The 25114-nt window shown below is 38.0% G+C and overlaps 1 protein-coding gene and 1 non-coding gene across 3 annotated transcripts in view; one reads left to right on the top strand and one right to left on the bottom strand.

Moving 5' to 3' along the window:
- Nucleotides 1-795: 795 nt before the first annotated feature.
- TRNAK-CUU (transfer RNA lysine (anticodon CUU)) lies at nt 796-868 on the top strand. Its single transcript has one exon. It is a non-coding gene; the product is annotated as a tRNA-Lys (tRNA).
- A 4340-nt stretch (nt 869-5208) lies between these two features.
- MEGF10 (multiple EGF like domains 10) overlaps nt 5209-25114 on the bottom strand; it is a 184808-nt gene continuing 164902 nt past the window's right edge. For both annotated transcript variants that reach the window (XM_056124440.1, XM_056124441.1), the window contains exons 20-25: nt 19005-19241; nt 17794-17921; nt 16324-16447; nt 8933-8977; nt 7831-8037; nt 5209-5995 (exon numbers count right to left, since the gene is read on the bottom strand). In XM_056124440.1, coding sequence (XP_055980415.1) covers nt 5811-5995; nt 7831-8037; nt 8933-8977; nt 16324-16447; nt 17794-17921; nt 19005-19241 — 926 coding nt within the window. In that variant the 3' untranslated portion in view covers nt 5209-5810. The remainder of the gene's footprint in view (nt 5996-7830; nt 8038-8932; nt 8978-16323; nt 16448-17793; nt 17922-19004; nt 19242-25114) is intronic.

Here is a 25114-nt window from a genome sequence, read left to right as displayed (position 1 = left end):
GTGGTGCTCAGGGGTTACTCCTGGCTCTGCACTCAGGAATTACTTCTGGTAGGCTCAAGGGACCATATGGAACACTAGAGATGGAACCTAGGTTGTCCACAAGCATTGCATTGCTCTAGGCCCACAATAAAACATATTTTAAAAATACTACTTTTTAACTCAAAATTTAGGTTTATTGTTCTTGTGTTGTAGAAATAATTATATTGTAGTGAACTACCTACTGTCTCTTTCTAACGCCTTATTCAGTGGTATCATTCAGTTTGGTAAATATTCATGGTGGGAATATCTACACACCATTGCCTTATACATCTTTCAGAGTGATAGTTGATAAATATGACATGTGCACCACTGAGGTTACCAGGCCAACACCACAGAAAAGGTGACACAGATTTATAGAGAGAAATAGTGTCCCTGATAAAGTGAACCACATAGATGTTGCACAGCAGTTTTGACAAGACCAATTGTGCTGTGGATTCTCTTGGGTCCAGTGTTATCTGTAGCCTGGTGTGAGCCTGGTCCTTGTGATGGAGGGGGAAGGAAGAGTCCCTCTAGTATAAGCACAAATATAAGTCATTGTAGGTTAGGCTAACAGGATACTCTGAGCCAAAGTCACCTGCCAAGAGAATCCCTCATCCCACAGACCAAGGCTTTCCTTAGTCCACCACCCACTGTCTTTTTCCTTCCCTCACCTCTACCTGCATTGCCCTCATGCATGTAGCCTTTCTCACAGCTGTGTAATCCAAATATCAGAGACATCTTCACATTTCTTTTTCCTAGTGTCTCTCCCAGCTAGGTGCCTGGCTAGTTCAGTCGGTAGAGCATGGGACTCTTAATCCTAGGGTTGTGGGTTCGAGCCCCATGTTGGGCACATAGTAACTTTGGGCTGGAGTGATAGCACAGCAGGTAGGGCCTTTGCCCTGCATACAGCCTGGGTTCAATTCCTCCATCCCTCTCAGAGATGCCCGGCAAGCTACCGAGAGTATCCTGCCTGCATGGCAGAGCCTGAAAAGCTCCCTATGGCATATTCGATATGCCAAAAGCAGTGTAACAACAAGTCTCACAATGGAGACGTTACTGGTGCCCGCTCGAGCAAATCGATGAACAACCAAAGGAAAGTGCCACAGTACTACAGTGCGTCTCTCCAGGTTAGTTGGCTCTCTGTAGGCACCCTCCTCATAACGCACCCCCCAGTAACTCCCATTTTCATTTTGACCCACCCTCTACCTGCACCTTTATAGGAGAACTTGCTGTCTTACTGTATGTGGATTCAGGTTTCCAGGATCATGACATTTTCTGGAAGGAGATGTGAGGCTAGGTCACCGTTTTCCAGAAATCCAGACCCAAACATTTAAAAATCATCTCAATTCTTAGTAAGCTAATATGCTACTGGAAGATGAAATCATATTGTTATTGCTTTCCTAAATTACTACTCTAGCAATAAAATATGTATGGAACTTTGTGATAGTACAAAAATAGATCAGGATATGGTAACACGAAGAAGTAGCTTTTATAATATTCATTAAATGCTCACATCTGATTTACCAACCTCCTCACTCATCTGCTTATTGCAAAGTGGCTCAGATTATTAGTTAATTTTTCATAATAGTAATGATCACTAACATTTGCTAGTTATCTTCAGTGTGTCAGGCCATGAAGTTTTCTTCTATATATAAAGCTATTAAATTCTCAAAAAAGCCCCTATGAAATAGGTAACATATTTCCAGTTTCTATAATACAATCTAGAAACTAAGGTCCTGAGAAGTTAACTCACATACCAAAGCCAGTGAGAAGCTTTATTTCCCTAACTGAATAATAAGTTTGCATTTCTTCGACATAGAAATAAATACTACTTTAAAGTTTTAATTAAAAAGTTTATTGCATTAATCTATAAATTCATTTGATGATACAAATGACAGTGTAGGCTAATACTGATGCAAGGTTATCATCTTTGGAAAATAGAAATAATTTAATGCTGAAAGCCTTTGTGCGTGTGTTTGTGTGTGTGTGTGTGTGCTACAATCAAGAAAACCCTGATGTACTTTCACTTTTTCCTTTTAAAATATATTTTGTAATTTTGTTCATATCAAAATGAAGCCTAGACTAGACATGGACCTAGAATAAGTAGACTCATTGTTAAAGAAACAATATTAAGCACATAATAGAACAGTTTGTTATACATTTTAGTAAATAAACAAGGGCCCTTCCTCACTATGTAAATCATGCTTGTTTATCTCTGTACATTTCCATGAAAAGAAGATATAAGACTAAAAATGTTTAGTTTTAAGAATAGATATGTGTTACCCAGAAATGGGAAATTTGTTATTTAAAGAAATATATGTTTAATATTCAAATTTAATGATTTCTTCTTGTTTTATCTATTAAGTAAACTTCTAGCACTTACATGAGTTGTAAATAACTTCTGTTTCGTGTAACTTCTACTACAGTATTTATGGTTTAAAAATTCCTATAATTGACAGCTACTATGGTTCTTTGGAGTCAAGATTACCACATTTTCATAAAGTTGTTTGATTTTCTCACAATACACAATTGATTTGCTAATGCATTTTGTTTGGGTAGGTTATAACTGTACTCATAAATTTTATGTTGATTTTCCTGAAATTGGTAAACAATTTTCCATAAACATTACATAATGCTAAACACAATAAAATTTGTTAATGTCACTATTATAGCATGGAGAGAAGAATTAATATCAAGCATTGTAAATAATTGTGAAATATATAATTTCTACAAATAGCACATTTTCTATATAACAAAGCAATATATGAGCTATCATTTGGATCAGTTTCAATATATTCATATGTAAATACAAATAGTTTATAAATTTTCTCATACATTCTGATACTCTAGGGAAAGAATAATAATTTTGATGCTGCTCCAACCTGAATACATTTTGTTAGGCATTACCAAGTTCATTCACTGCTTTAAACACTAAAATATTGGGAAGGCGTATTTTATGACACCAAATTACTATTAGTATAGGTTCAAAGGTCACAAGAGCAGATTCACTATGTGTAAAGGAAGACATCACCATCAAATTAAATTTGATATATCTGGTAAAATTATAAAGGACAACTTTGAAGGGAAAACCTTATAAGTTCTTTGTCTTTAATTCTCATCTGTCAAAAAAATTCCTCTTCACTAACATCTATCTCAAAAGATTTAGTATATTTAGACCTTTCAACTAGACTTACCCAAGTGTAAAATGTGGGTCTACAACATCCAACATGCTATGTGTTCTGATATTTGAAAGACCAGGTAAGAATATTCTCAGCTACAATGTTTGGGACAGCAGCTGTCCTGTCCCAGGAATATCGATTGATACATAAGATTAAAAAGCATGAGGAGAGCCAGCAGTGCCCCCACATTTGCTGCCCACATTTTCTTCATTAGTTATAGTATGGCCTTTGTACATAAAACTTTCATTTTTTCCCCACATTTTTTCACTGTGAAATCAGAAAATAAAGTTTGCTTGTTTTTTTAAAAAAAGTTTTCTCCAGGAAACAATGGGGGAAAACAAATTTACCACAGAATACTGCACAGATGTCTCTTTATAAAAAAGAGGGAAGGGGCATGCGGCCGATTTAGGTTCAATCCTCAGAGTCCCCTATGGTCCCCAGAGGACTGCCAGGAGTAAGTCCTCAGTGCAGAACCAGGAGTAACCCCTAAACATTGGTATGCGTGGCCCAAAAAGAAAAAAAAAAGGAGAGAAATGTCTTATTTTTCTTCTTGTTCTAAAAGACTCATTGTGTCTACTGATCCACATTGCTCAGAGGCCGAATGACTCGAATCAAGTGTCGGCAGTGGTTAATTGTCAGAATTAATCATTTTTTCCTAAGCTTTGTTGTATGTAATTCCTCATTTTCTCACATAAATTTTGGGGTTCTAGAAGAAACTGCCTTCAAAGAAGTGTAAGGATAAATGCCTTAAGTATAGTACCAGTGGGACAAGCACACAGACACATAGTTGTTAATTGACTCACTGAGAAAAAAATAACATGTAAGATTTCGTGACTTCAAAAGATTGAACACCGCTTTTCTGTTATGAAGTTGCATCCTCGTTTAGCCTTTCAATCCTTCAGTTTAGCTTGCTCAGGTAGGTCAAAGAAATGGAAACTGTATTCTTGCATCAAAGCATTATGCTCATTAGATAGTTTCCTTTAGAGTAAAAAACTATCCTTGTCAAAGTATGAAAAGGATGTGCATCTGTTCAGGTTTGTGTAGAACGGTCCATATTTAAACCCATTGCAACTTAATAATTAATAATGCCCTCATATCCTATTAAAAATATTCCAATTTGGATTATTAATTATGATCATACTAATGAAAAGTCCACAGTTGGAACAATGACTCCCTCTTCTCTTTCTCCTGGTTTAATAAAGACTCAGGGAACTCACAGATCAAAAGGAACTTCATTTTGAAACATTGGAAAAAATGATAGAGTTCAATTTTAAGCTATTCATCTATGGATATTGTATTATTTTAGTAAGAACCAATTTCAATAGATTTGAATTATATATTTTTCACCTTACTCCAAAAGAAATAAAAGAACAATGTATTTTTATCAAACAAAAAGATAAGTGGTAAGAATACATGGAATAATGAACATATAATATTTTTCATTAACAATCCAAACACTACAAAACACAGAATATACAGCTTAAATGGAAATATGAATTAGAGAAAAATGGGGTACATGTCACATTAGCAATGCAAAAGACCAGCTTAAGCATAGTTTCTCTAAATCAACTATTAATAAAAGGAAAGTGCCCTTTTTCTCAAATATGCACAAAAATATTTCTGTCACTTCTAGAGAAAAATTAATCAAGAAAATTCTACTAACCTATATTACAGCCTGTATTCCTAACATGGCTTTAAAAACTTAAGTGTCTTCTTACACTTGAAATGTACAACCTTTTCTAAACATTATACACACATTGAATCCAGTCATCAAAAATAAAATTACTTCATTTCTCTATTTATGAAATAATTGATATGTAATAGATCATAAGTGGTGAATGTGTGTGATGGATGCGATGATGGAAATAATGTCATGGTTCTGTGAGTCAAAGATCTAAGCTAAGAAGAATCACCCAGATCATGGAATAGAATAACAACTTCTTCAACAATTCTAGTATTGCTAAAATAACTCTGTACATTTCTTTATTCTAAAAAAAAGTTTAAATATTGTATATTTAAACTTGGTCTCCATTTCTAGAGTTTATTCAAGGACTATCCAGTTATGTCACTTGACATGATGTTTCCTCCGAGGCTTACATTATCCCTCTATTTCTGAGTCCAGACAAGAAAATTAAAGAATAAGGGCTCAGTAATGTGCTTTTTTTCTACTATATGTTTTGTGACTCAAACTTTCACAAAGTCAATTTTATGGTGAGCCTCAACAATGGTACAGCTTTATAATGCAAATGAGAAAGAAAATATTTAAAATCTAATTTCTCAAGCAGTAATATTCATGTTTTCTGCAACCCGTGTCTCTGAAGGAAGGAGCTTCGCAAATTCATGCTTTCGGCCAAGTTTTTACAAGAAGTTATGCTTCACAGGGTACAGTTCTAAAACTAATAGAAATGAGAGCTGATATCAACATCTCCTTCCAAGCCACCTGCACAGAAAGGCCCAATGATCAGTTAGCTTAGAGCTCTCTGGTTCACATCCAACAATTGCCTACCAAGTAGATAAAAACTAATCACATAGGGTGGCAAACATGAGGATGAAAACGATCCAAACTGCAGTTCTAGAAAGGGTTTCCACGGCTACTACCCAATGTTCTTGGTGTCATTCACTGCTGCTGCTGCTGCTGCTGCCGCCACCATCCTCTTGCTTGGAGGAAGATGAACTGTCTCGGACTGGCAGCAGATCATAATGGCAAGGGATGTGGCTGTTCTTTGGGAGGTCATATGGATCTTGGGTGAGATGCCCGTTATTGCTGAAAATTCCTTGAACAACACTCACTGTAGGTTCTGTGACAACCAGGGACACAATTTATTAGCAGCAGCAGCAACAACAACAACAAAATTCAAATAGAATATGGCAATGTTTTCAAAGACTAAACACAGAGGGATTTTGCTAAATATTTAAGCAAGTTTATGTAAAGTGAATGATTCTTCTATAATTATGTATGGGCATCAGATCACTAACACACAAATGGTGTTGAGAACAAAAGGATGATTACTGGGGTTAAGTCATCAAGAGAATATATAGAAAGCTGGGTATAGGTAGTCTGAAAGCCACTTTGGAATAACTAAGTGCAAATATCTTCTCTGGATGAGAATTTGATGTCTTTGTAGGTTAATTCAATTTATGGAAACTTAGTAAACTCACAGTTTGAGTACTTAAACTCTTAGGTGAATTCTTATCTTGTAGTGGTGGGCCTTTCAAACATTTTAAAGGAATACTAAGAACCCTTCAAAAAAGTAGTTCACTATGAATTCAACTTTAAAAATCTGCCTAAGGGGTTGAAGAGATGGCAGAGGGGTTCAAGCACTTGACTTGCATACAGCTGACTCTAGTTTATTCCCCAGAATCATGTATGATCCCCTGGATGCTTCCAGGACTGATTTCTGAGTATGGAGTCAGGAATAAGTCTTTTGCTCCACCTGTGTGCCACACTCTCCCAATAAAATGTCTTGAAATTTTAAATGCAGTTATGAATTATAGGAGCCAAGGATGTAGCTCAAGTGACAGAGTTCATAGCTTGCAGACTAGACTCAGGCCTCTTCCTGCCCTGCCAGCATCTCCAGGGATTGACCCTACAATTTTGACAAGATATAGTTAGTTATAGACTGATCTTTTGTTTGTTTCGGGGCTCCACCTGGCTGTGCTCAGGGCTTAGTTCCTGACTCTTTAGGATCACTCCTGGTGGGCTCGGGAAACTTTAGAAGGTGCCAGGAATTGAACCCAAGTCTACCATGCAAGGCAAGCAACACACTAGCTGCACTCTCTAGCCCCCTAGATGTCTCTTTTTGGTAACATTTCTATGTCAGGTGATATATTAGTAGTGACTATACATCAGTAAATCAGTAAAATTATTATAGAATTTTTTAGTTTAAATAATCAGTAATGAGAAATGAAAATGGATAAAAAGTTATCTAGCCAATGGTATTTCTGATATATTTTAACTTTTCCAAAATGGTAATAACAAGGGGGTTATCAAAGAAACTAATTTTAACTAGAGTTATGATTAATTTGAATAACAATATTATTATATTTATTATTATTTATTTTAACTTATATCAAATTAATATCTGGGACTAGGACAGAATATTAGGAAAATTTAAAAACACAGTGTTTTGTTTATGCTAAAATCATTATATTAATGTAATGAATGCAACCAGGAAATGTAACCACCTGTTTAATCCACTCGATCCATTTGTTTTGGCTAACTTGACATATTAGGTAACCTGATACAGATGCTATTCCACAGCGTGAAAATATTCACTATGGTTACAAAATAAAAGATGACCAGCTAAGTAGGGGACAAGGAAAACTTGCTTTAAATGTTCTAAATGGCAGGTTACCTGAAAAATTATTTGACAGCAATTAGTATAGTCATTGGATCACCATAAACACAGGTTGCATTTAAACTATGAATCATTATTTTCAATAAGTTTTATATGTATTACTACTGCACTATCAAATACTAAATTTATGTAGTTTTAGGCCATATCAGATAGTGCTTGGGAACTGCTCGTGGCTCTGTGCTCAGTGGTTACTCCCTGTAGTGCTCAGGGACCATGCTATTCTGGGGATTTAACTTTATGCCCAGATCTTTTTCTCTTGGGTTCTGAGAACTTACCAACTTCATATACATTCTTGTTGGCTGAAGTTGAGTTATTGATCTCTGCATATGGGGAATCTCTCCGTGCTGGTGACTTCATCTCCACATAGCCACACTCTGAATTTTTTGGCATAAGTACAGGGGGGTCCTTAATTGTGGCATATGGGTTTTCAGAACTACTTAGGGAACAGTTGCTCGAAGTATATTCAGAATTCTTTCCTAGGTCTGTGAAGTGAGATAGAAAGAAAAAAAAATGTTGTATCATGGACAACATCCTTTCCCCCTGCCTGGAAATAATTGGGAAGATTACTTCATTTTCTTTGTAGCTAGTTTTCAGTAATTATTTATATATACACCAAAGATAATCCTAACTTTTGCCATTCAGTTTGGGGGAATTTGTTATGAACTTACTCATCTAAAGACAATCTTCACTTTTCTTTAAGGTAAGAACCAATATAAACATGGGTTTGATTTCATTTTGATTATTATATCCCAATACAATGAATTCCATTCTATTTTACTAATGGTTTCTGAATTCTCAACGCCTTAAATCAAGAAACCAGCTGTTACTGTTCCTGGAAATACAATAGGTCTATTATGGTAAGAAAAGCATCTGAATTGTGAGGATTCCTGTAAAACTTCAATTTTGGGCACATGAGATTATTGTTCAAATCCATCCAGAGACCAGAGAATTTAACATGTGACTCTGCTGATCTCTTTATATTTTACCTGCTTTTTAAAAAATTTTTTATAGTCCTATCTCCCATATCCCACATTTCTTTTAAAGAAAATATGAATGTTTCTGACACCCCTTACTCCAAATAAAATTTTTCCAAGATATATGCTCTCATCTTCAATAGACACTTTCTACATATCAATCAGTCAAATGTATGCACATGTGGGCGTTGCGGTAACTAATCTACATTTTAATTTTGGCTTTTAGGTCATATCTGGTGATACTCAGAGATTACCCTGATCTGTTGTACTGTTATTTTGGTCCATACCTTATCTACATTTGTTTAACTCTGCTACTCTGATCACTTAACAAATTATTCTTATTTTTGATATAAAACTCAAAAGGAAGTGATAATTGTATTTCTTTCTTGAGTTTATACCATACCTTTCAAGGATTTTCCCATATAACTTCTGTCAAGTCCAAAAGCACCTGAGATAAAGAAGAAAAAAAATACCCAGTGAGAACAGCAATTAACAGGAAAGCCTAAAATACTCTGAGGTCATGGAACAAGGTGACTCAGACATGCACTATCTCCTTCTCATTGCAAGAAATACTCAAGGTGCTGCTTTCAAAGTCTTCACATTAGATCACTCATGTCAGTTGTCCCCATAGCCAAGAGTAAAAAAATACACACATTTCATTCTGGTGATATCCTGTTTATTTATTTACTTATTTATTGGGCTGGAGCGATAGCACAGCGGTAGGGCGTTTGCCTTGCACGCAGCCAACATGGCCGACCCGAGTTCGATTCCTCCGCCCCTCTCGGAGAGCCCGGCAAGCTACCGAGAGTATCTCGCCCGCATGGCAGAGCCTGGCAAGCTCCCCGTGACGTATTTGATATGCCAGACACAGTAACAACAAAGTCTCCAATGGAGACGTTACTGGGCCCGCTCGAGCATTTATTTTTATTTTTAGGTTTAGTCCCCCCCCCCCAATTTTTAGTGATTCACCATGAGGTACAGTTACAAAGCTTTCATGCTTGAGCTTTGATCATACAATCATCAAACACCCATCCCTTCACCAGTGCATGTTTTCCACCACCAAAGATATCCTGTTCATTTGCAGTGAATTTGAGGAAGGCTGATTAACACAAGTTAGGAGCAAAGTCACAGATGAATCAGTTTCCTTGATTCAAGGTTGCCCAGAAGAAAGAACCCAGCCAATAACAGATGTGAGACACAGAACTTAAAATTCATCACATATTAGTTTCATAGCTTTGGGAAAGATGTTCAACACTCTACCAGTTTTCTTAATTCTGAAGTGAGGAAAACAAAACCTGCATTGTCAGCTTTGCAGAGCTGTTGAAATACAGCATAGGAAAAGGCTTTTGTAAACTCTGAAGATTTCTGTAAATGAATGGTGTTTCAATTACTCTGGCACTGAAATGTGACCTATTAACCCCATGCTTCAGATTATCTTTGAGCATTCCAAGCTCTTTTTCAGTGATTTTCTTTTTTACAGAAATAAAAGTTGATAACAAAGAGCATGAACATTGAAATAAGTTTGACCATGGTAAGGTCATGACCTTCCTGACACTTCTTATACTTTTCTTGATTAAACTCAAGTTCTGATGGTGAGCCCCAAGGGGACACATTTTTTGGTGGAGGAAGAGAGAGCAAGCTTGTCTAATAGTAATCATTGTGGGATAGGAAGTAGGAGAATTTACATCTTCCAGGCACACTCTTGAGAGTTGGATTATGAAGCAGAGTCAAGTTCCCAGTGGCCAAATAAGGCACAATTGCAGAGAGGCAGAATAAAAGGGTGCATGAGGGACAATGGCATTACGAAAGGGCAGTCTGACCTTTCCCCTTAATTCCTAGGAGTTGGAATGTCCCACCATAAAAATACAATGATTAGTGTGTTTTTATTTTGCAAAGGGGACAGATTACGGAAATTTGGACCAATTGGTATAAGTTTATCTACAGAAAAAACTAGAGTAAAAAGGTCAAACTCATTGACAGTCAACCAAGTGTAACAAACCTCAATAACAACTCCAGCTACCAAGGTCGAGGTAATTTTCTCTGGTAGGCAATACCCAACAGGTACTGTCATATATTTTTCTGGGGAAAGTTAGTACTTTTCATGATCCTACTAAAAGTTCAAGTAAAAGTTCTGTGTATTGAACTTTTTTGGACTCTGCCCACTATGTCCCTTCTCTTGGCTGCTTTACTTCTGTGACCTTTGACTATGAAAACTAGAAACCAAGTAAAACAGCTTCCAGTGATTCTATATATCTATAAAATTATTCATCTTGTAGTTTATATCAGAATTGAGGGTGGTCATGGAGACTCCATGACTTTCTTAAGTTATTTGACTAAAATGGGCAGGGATTGTGGAACTAACTGCTGTCTCACCAAGGAATTTAGGAGCTTGGCCTATGTTATTTTTCACCAAGTACTTCAGACGTAGCAAGGTCTTGTTAAACAATCATTATGGTCTTAGCTGCTCACAGCTCGCCCTATTCAAGGAATTAAAGAGAAGAGTGGTATGGGGTTGATATTAAATTAGGGCCAAAGATTGAAACTGTGAGACCAGCCACCCTGGTATATTTTCTCCTTATTGCCTTGAGCATCAGAATTTGGTCTTAACAAAGGTTATTTTTCTCATTAACTCTTCTATGTCCCAAGCCCCAGACATGTACTTTAAAATGCATATGATGAACCACAACAGGATTTTTCTTCCTATTTTACAATAGAAACAAACCAATGCCTTCAGCTTAAGTGACTGGCTCCAAACCCTGGAACAGAAATGGGATTGTGTCAAGTTCCAGGCTCTGTTAGATAACATCACAATGACTTTTTTATTATTTAAAATACCCATAGATGTTGGGCTGGAATGATAGCACAGCAGGTAGGGTGTTTGCCTTGCAAGCGGCCAACATGGCCAACCCGAGTTCGATTCTTTCGCCCCTCTTGGAGAGCCGGGCAAGCTACCGAGAGTAACTTACCCTCACGGCAAAGCCTGGCAAGCTACCCATGAAGTATTTGATATGACAAACACAGTAACAATTGTTACACTGGAGACGTTACTGGGCCCGCTCGAGCAAATAGATGAACAACGGGAGGATAGTGATACAGTGACAGTGACCCATAGATGTCATCACCCATAATATGCCTTACTCTTTTTTTTTATTCTAAGTGAAGACTTTCCTATGAAATAGATTTAAAGGGAAATTAAATTCAAAAGTACTCTTGGATGGGGAAAAAGCCTGTTAAAAATAGTCAGTCCCTTAGGCCTCACTGAGACTAAAATTGAAAAGGGTTATACAGGTTGGACATCTAGCCTTGTCCAAGAACTTAAAGAGAAGAGTGGCACAAGATTGATACTAAATCAGGGACAAAGATTGAGACTGTGAGACCAGCCATCCCTGTATATTTTCTCTTCACTGCCTGGAGCATCAGAATTTGGTCCTAACAGAGGTGAGTTTCCTCATTAACTCCTCTATGTCCCAAGCCCTGGACAGGTGCTTTCAAATGCATATGATGAGTCATAACAGGATTATTCTTGCAAGACTATCTGTCCAAGCTGAATAAACCTCAGTCACTTAAACTGACAATGACTTGTGTGTGTTCTGGAGTCAGAAGGCAGTGAAAGCAGAATAAGAAACATTTCCCACGTGGGACCCTGAGATGATGCCAAACTGCTTCCGGCTATTAAGCTCCTTAATGGCCATGATCCAGAGTCACAAAAGAATCTGGGAACTGAGCATCTCACTGCAGAGATCTCTCTAGATGATAATTATTAAAATTTTAGAATTTCAGGAGCACATGGCTGCTCTTGCAGCCATGCAACATCATATGCTATTCATACAAAATAAATTGTCTAGCATTGCGTTTTCCGCAGTTTTGAGTGGTGGTGGGAAAATTCCAAATAATAATGGTGGGACTAGTGTTGAAATATTGAATGTAATTAAAATAGAGAGAGAGAGTATTGTGGAAATTATCTAACACACAGGCAAGGGAAGGGCTGAGATGGGAGGAATACTGGGGACTTTGGTGGGAAAAAGAAAATGGGAGGAATCAACCTCCCTAACTTCAAACTCTACTACAAAGCAGTAAAAATTAAAACAGCATGGTACTGGAACAAAGGCAGAACTACAGACCAATGGAACAGGGTTGAATACACTGACATCTCCCCTCAATCATCTAATCTTTGATAAAGGTGCAAGAAATGTGAAGTGGAGTAAGGAAAGCCTCTTTAACAAATTCTGCTGGCACCACTGGACGGCTACATGCAAAAAAATGTACTCAGAACTCTGCCTAACACCATGTGCAAAAGTAAGATCAAAATGGATTAAAGACCTCAACATCAGACCAGAAACCATAAGGTACATTGAAGACAAAGTTGGCAAAACCCTCCATGACATTGAAGCTAATGGTATTTTCAAAGATGCCATGCCACTGGCTGAGCAAGTGAAAACAGAGATAGATAAATGGGACTATCTTAAACTAAGAAGCTTCTGCACCTCCAAAGAAACAGTGACCAAAATACAAAGACAGTCTACAGAATAGGAAAGGATATTCGCCGAATACACATCTGACAAGGGGTTGATATCAAGGATATACAAAGTACTGGTTGAACTCCACAAGAAGAAAACATCCAACCCCATCAAAAAATGGGGCAATGAAATGAACAGAAACTTTCTCAAAGAAGAAATTCGAATGGCAAAAAAGCACATGAGAAAATGATCTACATCATGCATCATCAGGGAGATGCAGATCAAAACCACAATGAGATACCATATCACACCTCAGAGACTGGCCCACATTCAAAAGAACAAAAGCAACCAATGCTGGTGTGGATGTGGCGAGAAAGGGACACTCCTTCACTGTTGGTGGGAATACCGACTGGTTCAGCCCTTTTAGAAAACAGTATGGACCATTCTCCAAAAATTAGAAATTGAGCTCCCATTTGACCCAGCAATACCACTCCTGGGAATATATCCCAGAGAGGCAAAAATGTATAGTCAAAGTGACATCTGCACTTGTTTGTTCATTGCAGCACTCTTTACAATAGCCAGAAACTGGAAGAAACATGAGTGCCCAAGAACAGATGACTGGTTAAAGAAACTTTGGTACATCTACACAATGGAGTATTATGTAGCTGTTAGAAAAGATGGTAAAGGTAAAAGGTAAAGGCCCTCCCGTTGATCGTCGATTTGCTTGAGCGGGCCCAGTAACGTCTCCATTGGAGACTTTGTTGTTACTGTGTCTGGCATATCGAATACTCGGTAGCTTGCCAGGCTCTCCGAGAGGGGCGGAGGAATCGAATTCGGGTCGGCCATGTTGGCCGCGTGTAAGGCGAACGCCCTACCCGCTGTGCTATCGCTCCAGCCCTAGAGTGATAGCACAGCGGTAGGGCATTTGCCTTGCACACAGCCAACATGGCCGACCCGAGTTTGATTCCTCCGCCCCTCTCGGAGAGCCCGGCAAGCTACCGAGAGTATCTCACCCGCACGGCAGAGCCTGGCAAGCTCCCCGTGACATATTCGATATGCCAAACACAGTAACAACAAAGTCTCCAATGGAGACGTTACTGGGCCTGCTCGAGCAAATCGACGAACAACGGGAGGGCCTAGAAAAGATGAAGTCATGAAATTTACATACAAGTGGTACAACATGGAAAGTATCATGCTAAGCGAAATGAGTCAGAAAGAGAGGGATAGACATAGAAAGATTGCATTCATCTGGGGGATATAAAGTAACAAAATATGAGATTATTACCCAAGAATAGCTGAGATCAGCACCAGGAGGATTGCTCCATAGCTTAGAGGCCAGCCAGGCATTCTAGGAAAAAGGGCAGCTCAGATAGAGAAGGGAGCACCAAATAAAGGGTGTTTGGAGAATCCTCCAGGAGGGGAGATGCATGTTGAAAGTAGACTATGGACTGAACATGTTTGCCACTCAATGCCTCTTTTGCAGACCACAACACCCAAAAGGAGAGAGAGCAAAAGGGAATGCCTTGTCACAGAAGCAGGATTGGATGGGGGTGATGGGGGTGGGAGGGATATTATCCATGGTGGTGGAAAATGGGCACTGTTGGAGGGATGGGTATTTGATCATTGTATAATCGAAACCCAAGCACAAAAATTTGTAAATCTACAACTGTACCTCAAGGTGTTTCACTAATAAGAATTTTAAAAAAAAGATCTGGCTTTATCCTGTCCCTTCAATATGATCCTGAATATGAGAATTAACATCTTTGTGTTTCCCAGTTAATTCTCTTTCAAACGGGATTCAAGAAAGGGTTTTCCCAGGAAAGATGCCATGGTTAGTAGATATAGACACAGAAAGGTCAATTAAAATTTGAGCTTGACAGCCACAAGTAATTGTCAGTGTATGCCTTGTGTATTTAAGATAATTTTATATTTAATAATGTTGCTTGTCTGAAATTAAAAATTCTGAGCTTCTGGCAACCTCACCTCCAAACAGGTAGCAAAGGAATTTTGTTAGACATGTTAGACATAAGACAGCATGCACATTAGTTACTAAAATCTCAAGAACCTCCCTAAAAATAAAGTGCCTGTGCTTAAAAATGACACCACACATACAATTAGCTACCACAGCAATTATGTAAGTCTGGTCAAGTAGCCCTAATCCCTTTGCAGGAGGACTAAAAAGCCAGAACTGTTTCCACAAGAGGTTAACAATATTGTTTGCCTATTTAACTTTTATTCTCTCTTGAATGTAAGGTTCAGCTTTCCAGCCACACCAAGAATCAGGGCATGCTTGGCTAAATGCAAATGCTTATTTGAGAATCAAGCAGTCCTCTATATAGTCAGTTTTTAAAGTGATCAACAAAAGTGTAGACATGACCATTCTCCACCAATATTTTTAACTATAGCTATTTTTAAAAAATTCAACTTATTGTCAATAAATTCTTATTGACAATTAATGAGATTGATAGCACAGTGGATAGGGAGTTTGCCTTGCACACGCCTGATGAGGCTGACCCGGGTTTGATTCCTCCGCCCCTCTCGGAGAGCCTGGCAAGATATCAAGAGTATCTTGCCTGCACAGCAAAGCTTGGCAAGCTACCCGTGACAAATTCAATATTACAAACACAGTAACAACAAGTCTTACAATGGAGACGTTACTGGTGCACGCTTGAGCAAATCGATCAACAAGTGCTATAATGCTACTGCCACAGAAATACAGTTTAAGATAATGATCCAAAATCTCAGATTTAAATTTGTAACTTAATTTAATGCCAACATAGTTTACATGAACAGAAGTTCTTTAGGGGCTTCAACAACCATTAAGTCTTTGTGAAGAGGTTGATACCAAAACAACTGAGAACCAACTACATATTGTATTTCTGTCAATATTTCTATTTCCTCACCTCAAAGGACAAAGGAGCTCCAAGAGTGGGAGCCCTATATTAAAAAAGAACAAAGAGCAGAACACAATTTGGTATCAAATCCCAGCATGATCATTTAGTAGATTTGTCTGACCCAATTTAGTTAACTGATTTATAACTCAATTTTCAACTGAGAAATTGGACAGTATGGGAAAGATGAAAAGAAAAAAAGTATCTGCTTATTAAGAGAACTTGTGAGAATGAAGTTAACTTATATAGAGTAGCAGGTAAGCTATATATAGGCAGGCAAGCAGAAATTCTTGTCTCTACACATATCTTTCCTAGCATATAACATAAATTCAGTAAATGTCTCTTGGATGAATACAGCACAGAGGAGAGCAATAAGCACCATACAGGCATTTCTGGGGGTACATTCCTAAGATTGCTTTGGCCCAGACATTAATGGAAGGACTTGCCAAGCTCGTTGAGGTATCCGCCATGCTTCCAGTCTGCAGGCAACGTTCCGGTGCAGTCTATCACAGGGCCTCTCTTTCCAGGATTCACATTTTTCAGATTCACAAACAGTTGATTGTTTTTTGACTGTCAAATATACAAAGAAGGAAAGAGTTTTAAAGAGAATACTATTTGGCAGAGTATAGGATGCTGTTAGCAATCTGGGAGAAGACAATCCATGGCAAGTATCAATAAGAAGTCCTGAGGTGAGACAAAGCCAAGGGGACATATGTGACTACTTCCAACTATGTGGGTCAAAAAGCAACCAGAATATATGTCCCTTGACACAACTATTTCCTCCAATGCCACTATTTCTTTATTTCACATTATCTCTGTGGTGAATAAGGATGTCTCTGAGTAGACCTACATGGAACATTGAATTTTTTAAAACTCCAACTAAAGATTTGAGTTTTCCTGTCAAATACCATATGGTCTTATACGAGTCACCAGCAATTCTCAGCAATTTTCTTAACTATCAACATGAGAATAATCTCATCTATTTTACTTTCCTCCCTGAATGTATATGAGAGAACAAATGGAATGATGAACATGAAAAGTCTCTGAAGAATGTGAGTGCTATTTAATGATGAGGCACTATAATTAAAATCTCCAGCTGCATTAATTTAATTGCAACAAAATTAATTTAGTTAGATTGGCTTTCTTCTAGTAGAGAGCTGGGATTAGACAATGAAGATTGGAAATATCATTTGAGTGCAACTGGAAAGGAGAAATATTTGGGATCTCAGATCACTGTGGAGGAAACCAATGGGTGGTACCAGAGCAGAGCTCCTGTATTCAACACAGCAGTACATCTCCACTAGAACGATCACTCTTGATTCATAGGATGGATGTAAAGTTTGAAAATGTTTATGATTGTAAAGTGATGAGAGATTCTTAGCACATAATTTCTACGTGATCTCTTTTGGCCTGCAAGTGTGCAATTTCATGTGGTTCCACTTAAATGAACGATGTTATTGTTGTCACAGAAGCACAGGTATTCAGGAAAGGGCACTAGAAGACAGTGGTTAGAGAAGACAAACTTGACACGTTTACCTAGGACTGAATCTGCTATAGGTTGGCTATTTGTTATCATTTTAAAACCTTCCACAATATTAGAGACATCTTTTCCAAAACAATGGAAAAAAGTATCAATTATAAAGACCGGAAGTTCTTGCCTCACATTGTAATTGTCTCATTCATTTGCTGCATAGCTATATTTGGAAGTAACTTAAATGCCCTGCTACTCAGGGCTCTTTGTCAGTACACTTGGGATCTTAAAACATACCCCCACCAAGGGTTAAAAGAATAAATGAGCTGATATACATATATACCACTGTGCTTGCACTACATCTGGCAGATAGCAGCTCTCAGTACATGCTTGTCTTCCTCTCCCCCCTCTCCACCTTCAGTGACTTGAGAGCATTTCCTCTCACCTTTGTCATGGTCATCCTATCCCTGTTGTTGACGTGAGGGGATGTGGCACACTGGGTAAGTGTGTGGTAGCTGGGGTTGGTGAAGTAATGGCTGTTAGCACTTCCACCATTGCTGTGAGGCAGGGTTTCTGAAAAATGAGAGAAAATGATTATGGTGGGCATCTTAGCTAAATCTGGAAAAACTGGGAAGCAAAACAATAACAAATGCTCAGACTGTATTCCTGTCACAAACTGGTCACCATTTCATCTGGTCCAGCCTATTGAGCAAAGCTTCTAGAAGCTATAGATGCCTACCTTTCCTTTTCTCCTGCAACTATCTGATGTATTCATTGATAAACGCGCTTTGATTTGGGACTTGCACAAGCAGAACATTATTTTGAAGCCATTTCAGCTTCAGTTTTACTTTTTTAAAAATCCTTACTTCTTGACATTATATATTCTGAATGTGCTATTAAGAATGCCAGCTTTTTTGGAACATATGTTCCTCCAGAAACAATTTCTAAATCAACATGAATTTACACCTGAGATTCTTCAAGAATTAATTAAAAATTTAAGTTTCCATATTTCTTAGTTTAACTAATTACTTCTGATAACTAAGTATATCACTTATAAAACTTACTGTTACGGGGACTTATAACTGAAAGGAAGATTCATGTAAGTTTTTTCTAAATCACTGTCTTGGTTTTTTTTTTGCTAATCCCCCCAAATTGTTCCTTTTTTCAAGAACAGCTAATTTGATTGCTCTTGAGTTACTGATTATTTGTGTGGAGTTCAGAAACTGGCAAGAAGGTACTGTGGAAATGAAGAAAGAACCCAATGCCGGAAACAGATGATCTGTTTCGGGTCCCAGGTCCCTATTCTGCTCCCTGGTCTTGGTAAAGTTACAGCCACCTCTTCCTCCCCACACTCCACACATGACAGCATTTGGGACCTGGGTAAGTAGCAAAATTTCTTCCATTTTAAAATTCCCAAAGTCTAAGGGAATTATGTAATCGATCCAACTTAAAAAGCCTGGTAAGAGACAACAGTAGTGATTATTATTGATATATAAAGCATCTCTTCCACATTATTTTTTCCAAACACAGAATTGTCTCAAGACAGACTGCCAGTAACAAAAGCCTCAAATAGGCAAACACCTGGTTTTAAAGAACTGGAAGGAAACTCCTGAAGGAATAACACATCTAACACATATCTCATGACTCAGTTCTTACCTGAAATGGCATATTCTGCATTCATTACCCTCATAGCAGGGGTGTAGGTAACTGCTGGCATGCTTGATTCCTTTCCCTTCTGCTTCTGCCTATAAATAATGAACAATGCCAGTAGAAAAAGAACGACTAGCACAAGAATGATGATGCCTGCAATGGCCCCGATCTGGTAGGAGTCAGCGGGCAGTGCTGTACTGGTTCGGCTTAAGCTGTTTAGATTTCCAACTATTATAACACCAGCTAGAAAAAAGAGGGAAAAAGATTTGCTTAAGGATGACAATGCATTGAATAATTGTTTGATCTCTATTTACAAAAATTCTCCCACTGTGCTAATACCTGCATCATTTCATGAAATGTTACTTTGATAACTTTTGGGAGCAGATTGGGAAGGGAAAACAAATGTACCTTATTATCTGAAGCTGTTGGCTTGTCTGGGCTTTTACTCTTTTTGTTCTATGCCTCAAAAAGGAAATATATCTTGAACCCAACATATCTTGGGTTTTGGAGTTTCTCACAAATTTCAGACTAAACATTTAGGTGGGCAATTAATTGGGGATAGTCATTTATCTAATTTTTATTATACTTTATTTATTATTCACTATTAAGATTATACAGGCTAATTCCTAAATTTCTCAATTGTTTCACTTAATCTGTGTCTATCCTAATAATTCTAATGGTGAAGGAATTTTTTTTAAAGCAGAAACTACTCCATTATAATTCTAGTCCAAGATCAGGATTTGCCTTGTACTAATTTTTATGAGTCTTCCACCTCAGAAGATAAGGTTCTTTTTAGTTATTTTCTGTGAAGAAGGTTTGTCCCTATCATACCCAATACAATTACCTTAACGATTTACTAATTAAAATGAAAAAATTAGGGGCTAGAGAAATAGTGGAGGGGTTAAAGTGCTTGCCTTGCATTCAGTTGACCCTGTTTCAATCCATGGTACTAAATAGTCCGTGAGCAGCCCTGAAAGTCTCAGAGACTCACTGGCCAGGGTGATCCAGGTATTCCATGGCATTGTAGGCCCTGAATAGCACATTTCTGTGTTCTCACACTGAACTGCCAGCATGGTGGACCAAGAGTCACTGAGAGGGGTCCCTGACTTTTCTGAGCATTGCTTGAGAGGTTCTCTCCCCCCACCCCACTTTCAAAGTCAAATTCCAAGTTTAGCCTTACATATTCCTGAAAGTTAAAGATATGTATGAGAGTCATGAAACCTGGCATCTAAAAAATTGGACCCAGATCCTTTCTTCTCATCACTTAAGTTACACTTTCATTACCTGTAAAACAAGAAACTGGTTCCCATGAAGGTTCTATTCTCCAAATGTCAAGTTTAAATGTCCCTACAATTTTATGATTCTCAATGTAAGACCTGCTTATAAGAGTGTCTCTTCTGAAATCACAGCCCAGGGCCAGAGTAGTGTGATAACAGTGCATTTATAATCATGATGTGTTTGTAAAATGTAAAATCCTGTTGTTATGACAGCTAAATATAAATCATAAGCAGATAAAAGTTAGTTTATGAAAGAAGATGAAATAGGAACATCTACACAGATGTCTTCACCCAATAACACTGCATACATTTCTGAATGCCTTTAGCAGCCCAGGTGTCCCCTACCGACTGAATGCAGCATGTGTTGCAGGAACTTTCTGGGCACTCAACACTCTCTTCAGGCCACATCTGGTCTTGAATCAGAACTCCTCAAGTGTGACTATGTGTATGATAAGTGATCCCAGGTGACTATGACAAATACTGTAGTTACAAGACATGGGCACAAGTTTCTTTAAAAGTTGAACATATTCTTATTATATGACCCCATCATTCTACTCCTATGAATTTACCCAAGATAAATATATGTACCCATCAAAAACTTGATACAATGTTATTTATATAAGTCTTATCTATGATAGTTCCAAGCAGGAAGTAACCTAAATGTCCATCACCAGCTGAATGAGTAAACAAACCAAGGAATATCCATACAATGGAGTACTACTATTCAGCATTTGAAAGATCAGAACTATAAATACAACAACAGGAATCAATATAAAAATAATTATACTGGGTAGATAAAAATCATACAATGACTCTACATAGTAAGTTACCATTTATATGAAATTTCAAAAAATACAAGCTAATAAGAAAGGCCCCTCAAATACACCAAATTTTAACAGAACAATGGGACAAAATCCCATAACAATAATCTCTCTCAATGTCAATGGACTAAACGCACCAATTAAAAGACATAGAGTGGCAGGATGGATTAGAAAATTGAACCCAACATTCTGCTGCCTGAAAGAAACACATCTCAATAGTCAAAGCAAACACAGACTCAGAGTCAAAGGCTGGAAAACAATCCTACAGGCAAACAGCTCCCATAAAAAAGCTGGGGTAGCCATCCTTATATCAGACCACATCGATTTCAGAGTGAGGAAGGTCATAAGAGACAGTGAAGGCCATTTCTTATTGATCAAAGGATCTGTACAACAGGAAGAACTTACAATAATAAATGTATATGCACCTAATGAGAGACCAGCAAAGTACTTAAAACAACTACTCATAGATTTGGAAAAAGACATCAATAGCAACACAATACTAGTGGGAGACTTCAGCACTGCTTTGTCACCTCTTGATAGATCAACCAGACTCAAGCTTAGCAAGGACATACTTCATTTGAGGGAAACAATGGAAGAAAGGGACTTAGTAGATATATACAGGACACTTCATCCACAAAAAGCTGAATACACATTCTTCTCAAGCGTACATGGAACATTCTCCAAGATAGACCACATGCTGAGCCACAAAACATGCCTCCATAAAATTAAGAAGGTAGAGATTGTATCAACAATCTTCTCAGACCATAATGCGCTGAAATTAGAAGTAAATCACACACAAAAACAGAAAACTAAATCAAACACCTGGAAATTAAACAGTGCACTATTGAACAACGAGTGGATTAGACAAGAAATCAAAGAGGAAATCAAAAGATTCCTAGAAACGAATGAAAATGAGAACACGAGTTACCAAAACTTATGGGACACAGTAAAGGCTGTGTTAAGAGGAAAGTTTATAGCTCTACAAGCATTCCTCAGGAAGGAGGAGCGAGCACACATAAGTAACCTAACCTCACAGCTTAAGAGCTTGGAGAAGGACCAAAAAAAGGAGCACAACCCGAACAGGAGAAAGGAAATAATAAAACTCAGAGCAGAGATTAACGAGATGGAAACCCAAAAAACAATCCGAAAGATCAATGAAACCAAGAGCTGGTTCTTTGAGAAAATTAACAAGATCGATAAGCCTCTAGCAAAACTCACAAAGAAAGGGAGAGAGAAAACCCTAATAAACCGAATCAGAAATGAAAAGGGGGTCATTACAACAGAAACCACAGAAATTCAGAGGATCCTCAGGGAGTACTTTGAGAAGCTTTATGCCACGGAACATCAAAACCTCGAGGAAATGGATAAATTCCTAGACTCCTACAGACTCCCAAGGCTGAATCAAGAAGACCTAGAATACCTGAACAGACCTATCACCATCAAGGAAATTGAAATGGTAATAAAAAGTCTCCCCAAGCACAAAAGTCCTGGCCCGGATGGATTCACTAGTGAATTCTTCCTAATCTTTAAAGAGGATTTACTCCCAATGCTCTTTATGCTGTTCCACGAAATTGAAATATCAAAAACACTTCCGAACAGTTTCTACGAAGCAAATATCACACTGATACCAAAAGCAGACAGAGATACCACAAAGAAAGAGAATTACAGGCCGATATCCCTGATGAACACAGATGCAAAGATCCTCAACAAACTACTAGCAAATAGAATCCAACTACTCATCAAAAAGATCATACACCATGACCAAGTAGGATTCATCCCAGGGATGCAAGGATGGTTTAACATTCGGAAATCAATCAACATAATCCACCATATCAACAAAAGAAAAGATAAAAAGCATATGATCATATCAATAGATGCAGAGAAAGCATTTGATAAGATCCAGCACCCCTTTATGATGAAAACCCTAGCCAAAATGGGTATAGAGGGGACCTTCCTCAACATAATTAAAGCCATCTACCACAAGCCTACAGCAAGCATCATCCTCAATGGGGAAAAACTGAGAGCCTTCCCTCTAAGATCAGGGACGAGACAGGGATGCCCACTCTCTCCACTGCTGTTCAATATAGTACTGGAAGTACTTGCAATAGCGATTAGGCAGGAAAAAGATATTAAGGGCATTCAGGTAGGAAAGGAAGAAATCAAGCTCTCACTATTCGCAGATGATATGATACTCTACTTAGAGAACCCAATAACCTCCACCAAAAAACTCCTAGAAACAATAGACTCGTATAGTAAAGTTGCAGGTTATAAAATCAATACCCAAAAGTCCATGGCTTTCCTATACACAAACAGTGAGAGAGAAGAAAGCAACATGAAAAAAACAATCCCGTTCACAATTGTGCCCCAGAAAATCAAGTACTTAGGAATCAGCTTAACTAAGGAAGTAAAGGACCTGTACAAAGAAAACTACAAAACGCTACTTCAGGAAATAAAAGAGGACATGAGGAAATGGAAAGATATCCCCTGCTCATGGGTCGGGAGACTTAACATTGTCAAAATGGCAATACTACCGAAAGCATTGCATAAATTCAATGCAATCCCTATAAGGATACCCATGACATTCTTCAAAGAAATGGAGCAAACACTCCTGAAATTTATATGGAACAATAAGCCCCCACGAATAGCTAAAGCAATTCTTGGGAAAAAGAAAATGGGAGGAATCAACCTCCCTAACTTCAAACTGTACTACAAAGCAGTAATAATTAAAACAGCATGGTACTGGAACAAAGGCAGAATGCAGACCAATGGAACAGGGTTGAATACACTGACATCTCCCCTCAATCATATGATCATCTAATCTTTGATAAAGGTGCAAGTAATGTGAAGTGGAGTAAGGAAAGCCTCTTTAATAAATTGTGTTGGCATCACTGGACGGCTACATGCAAAAAAATAGGCTCAGAACTCTGCCTAACACCATGTACAAAAGTAAGATCAAAATGGATTAAAGACCTCAACATCAGACCAGAAACCATAAGGTACATTGAAGATAAAGTTGGCAAAACCCTCCATGACATTGAAGCTAATGGTATCTTCAAAGATGCCACGCCACTGGCCGAGCAAGTGAAAACAGAGATAGATAAATGGGACTATCTTAAACTAAGAAGCTTCTGTACCTCCAAAGAAACAGTGACCAAAATACAAAGACAGTCTACAGAATGGGAAAGGATATTCACCAAATACACATCTGACAAGGGGTTGATATCCAGGATATACAAAATACTGGTTAAACTCCACAAGAAGAAAACATCCAACCCCATCCAAAAATGGGGCAATGAAATGAACAGAAACTTTCTCAAAGAAGAAATCCGAATGGCAAAAAAGCACATGAGAAAATGCTCTACATCATTAATCATCAGGGAAATGCAGATCAAAACCACAATGAGATACCATCTCACACCTCAGAGACTGGCCCACATTCAAAAGAACAAAAGCAACCGATGCTGGCGTGGATGTGGCGAGAAAGGGACACTCCTTCACTGTTGGTGGGAATGTCCACTGGTTCAGCCCTTCTGGAAAACAGTATGGACGATTCTCAAAAAATTAGAAATTGAGCTCCCATTTGACCCAGCAATACCACTCCTGGGAATATATCCCAGAAAGGCAAAAATGTATAGTCGAAGTGACATCTGCACTTGTTTGTTCATTGCAGCACTCTTTACAATAGCCAGAAACTGGAAGAAACCTGAATGCCCACGAACAGATGACTGGTTAAAGAAACTTTGGTACATCTACACATTGGAGTACTATGTAGCTCTTAGAAAAGATGAAGTCATGAAATTTACATACAAGTGGTACAATATGGAAAGTATCATGCTAAACGAAATGAGTCAGAAAGAGAGGGATAGACAGAAAAATTGCATTCATCTGGGGGATATAAAGTAACAAAATATGAGATTAATACCCAAGAATAGCTGAGATCAACACCAGGAGGATTACTCCATAACTTAGAGGCCAGCCGGGTATCCTAGAGGAAAGGGCAGTTCAGATAGAGAAGGGA

Source organism: Sorex fumeus, unplaced genomic scaffold (genome assembly GCF_029834395.1).
Source record: "Sorex fumeus unplaced genomic scaffold, SorFum_2.1 ptg000051l, whole genome shotgun sequence".
In the NCBI taxonomy this organism is placed as follows: Eukaryota; Metazoa; Chordata; class Mammalia; order Eulipotyphla; family Soricidae; genus Sorex; species Sorex fumeus.
Note: the sequence above shows the minus strand (reverse complement) of the source record. Positions and strands in the feature narration are given on the sequence as shown.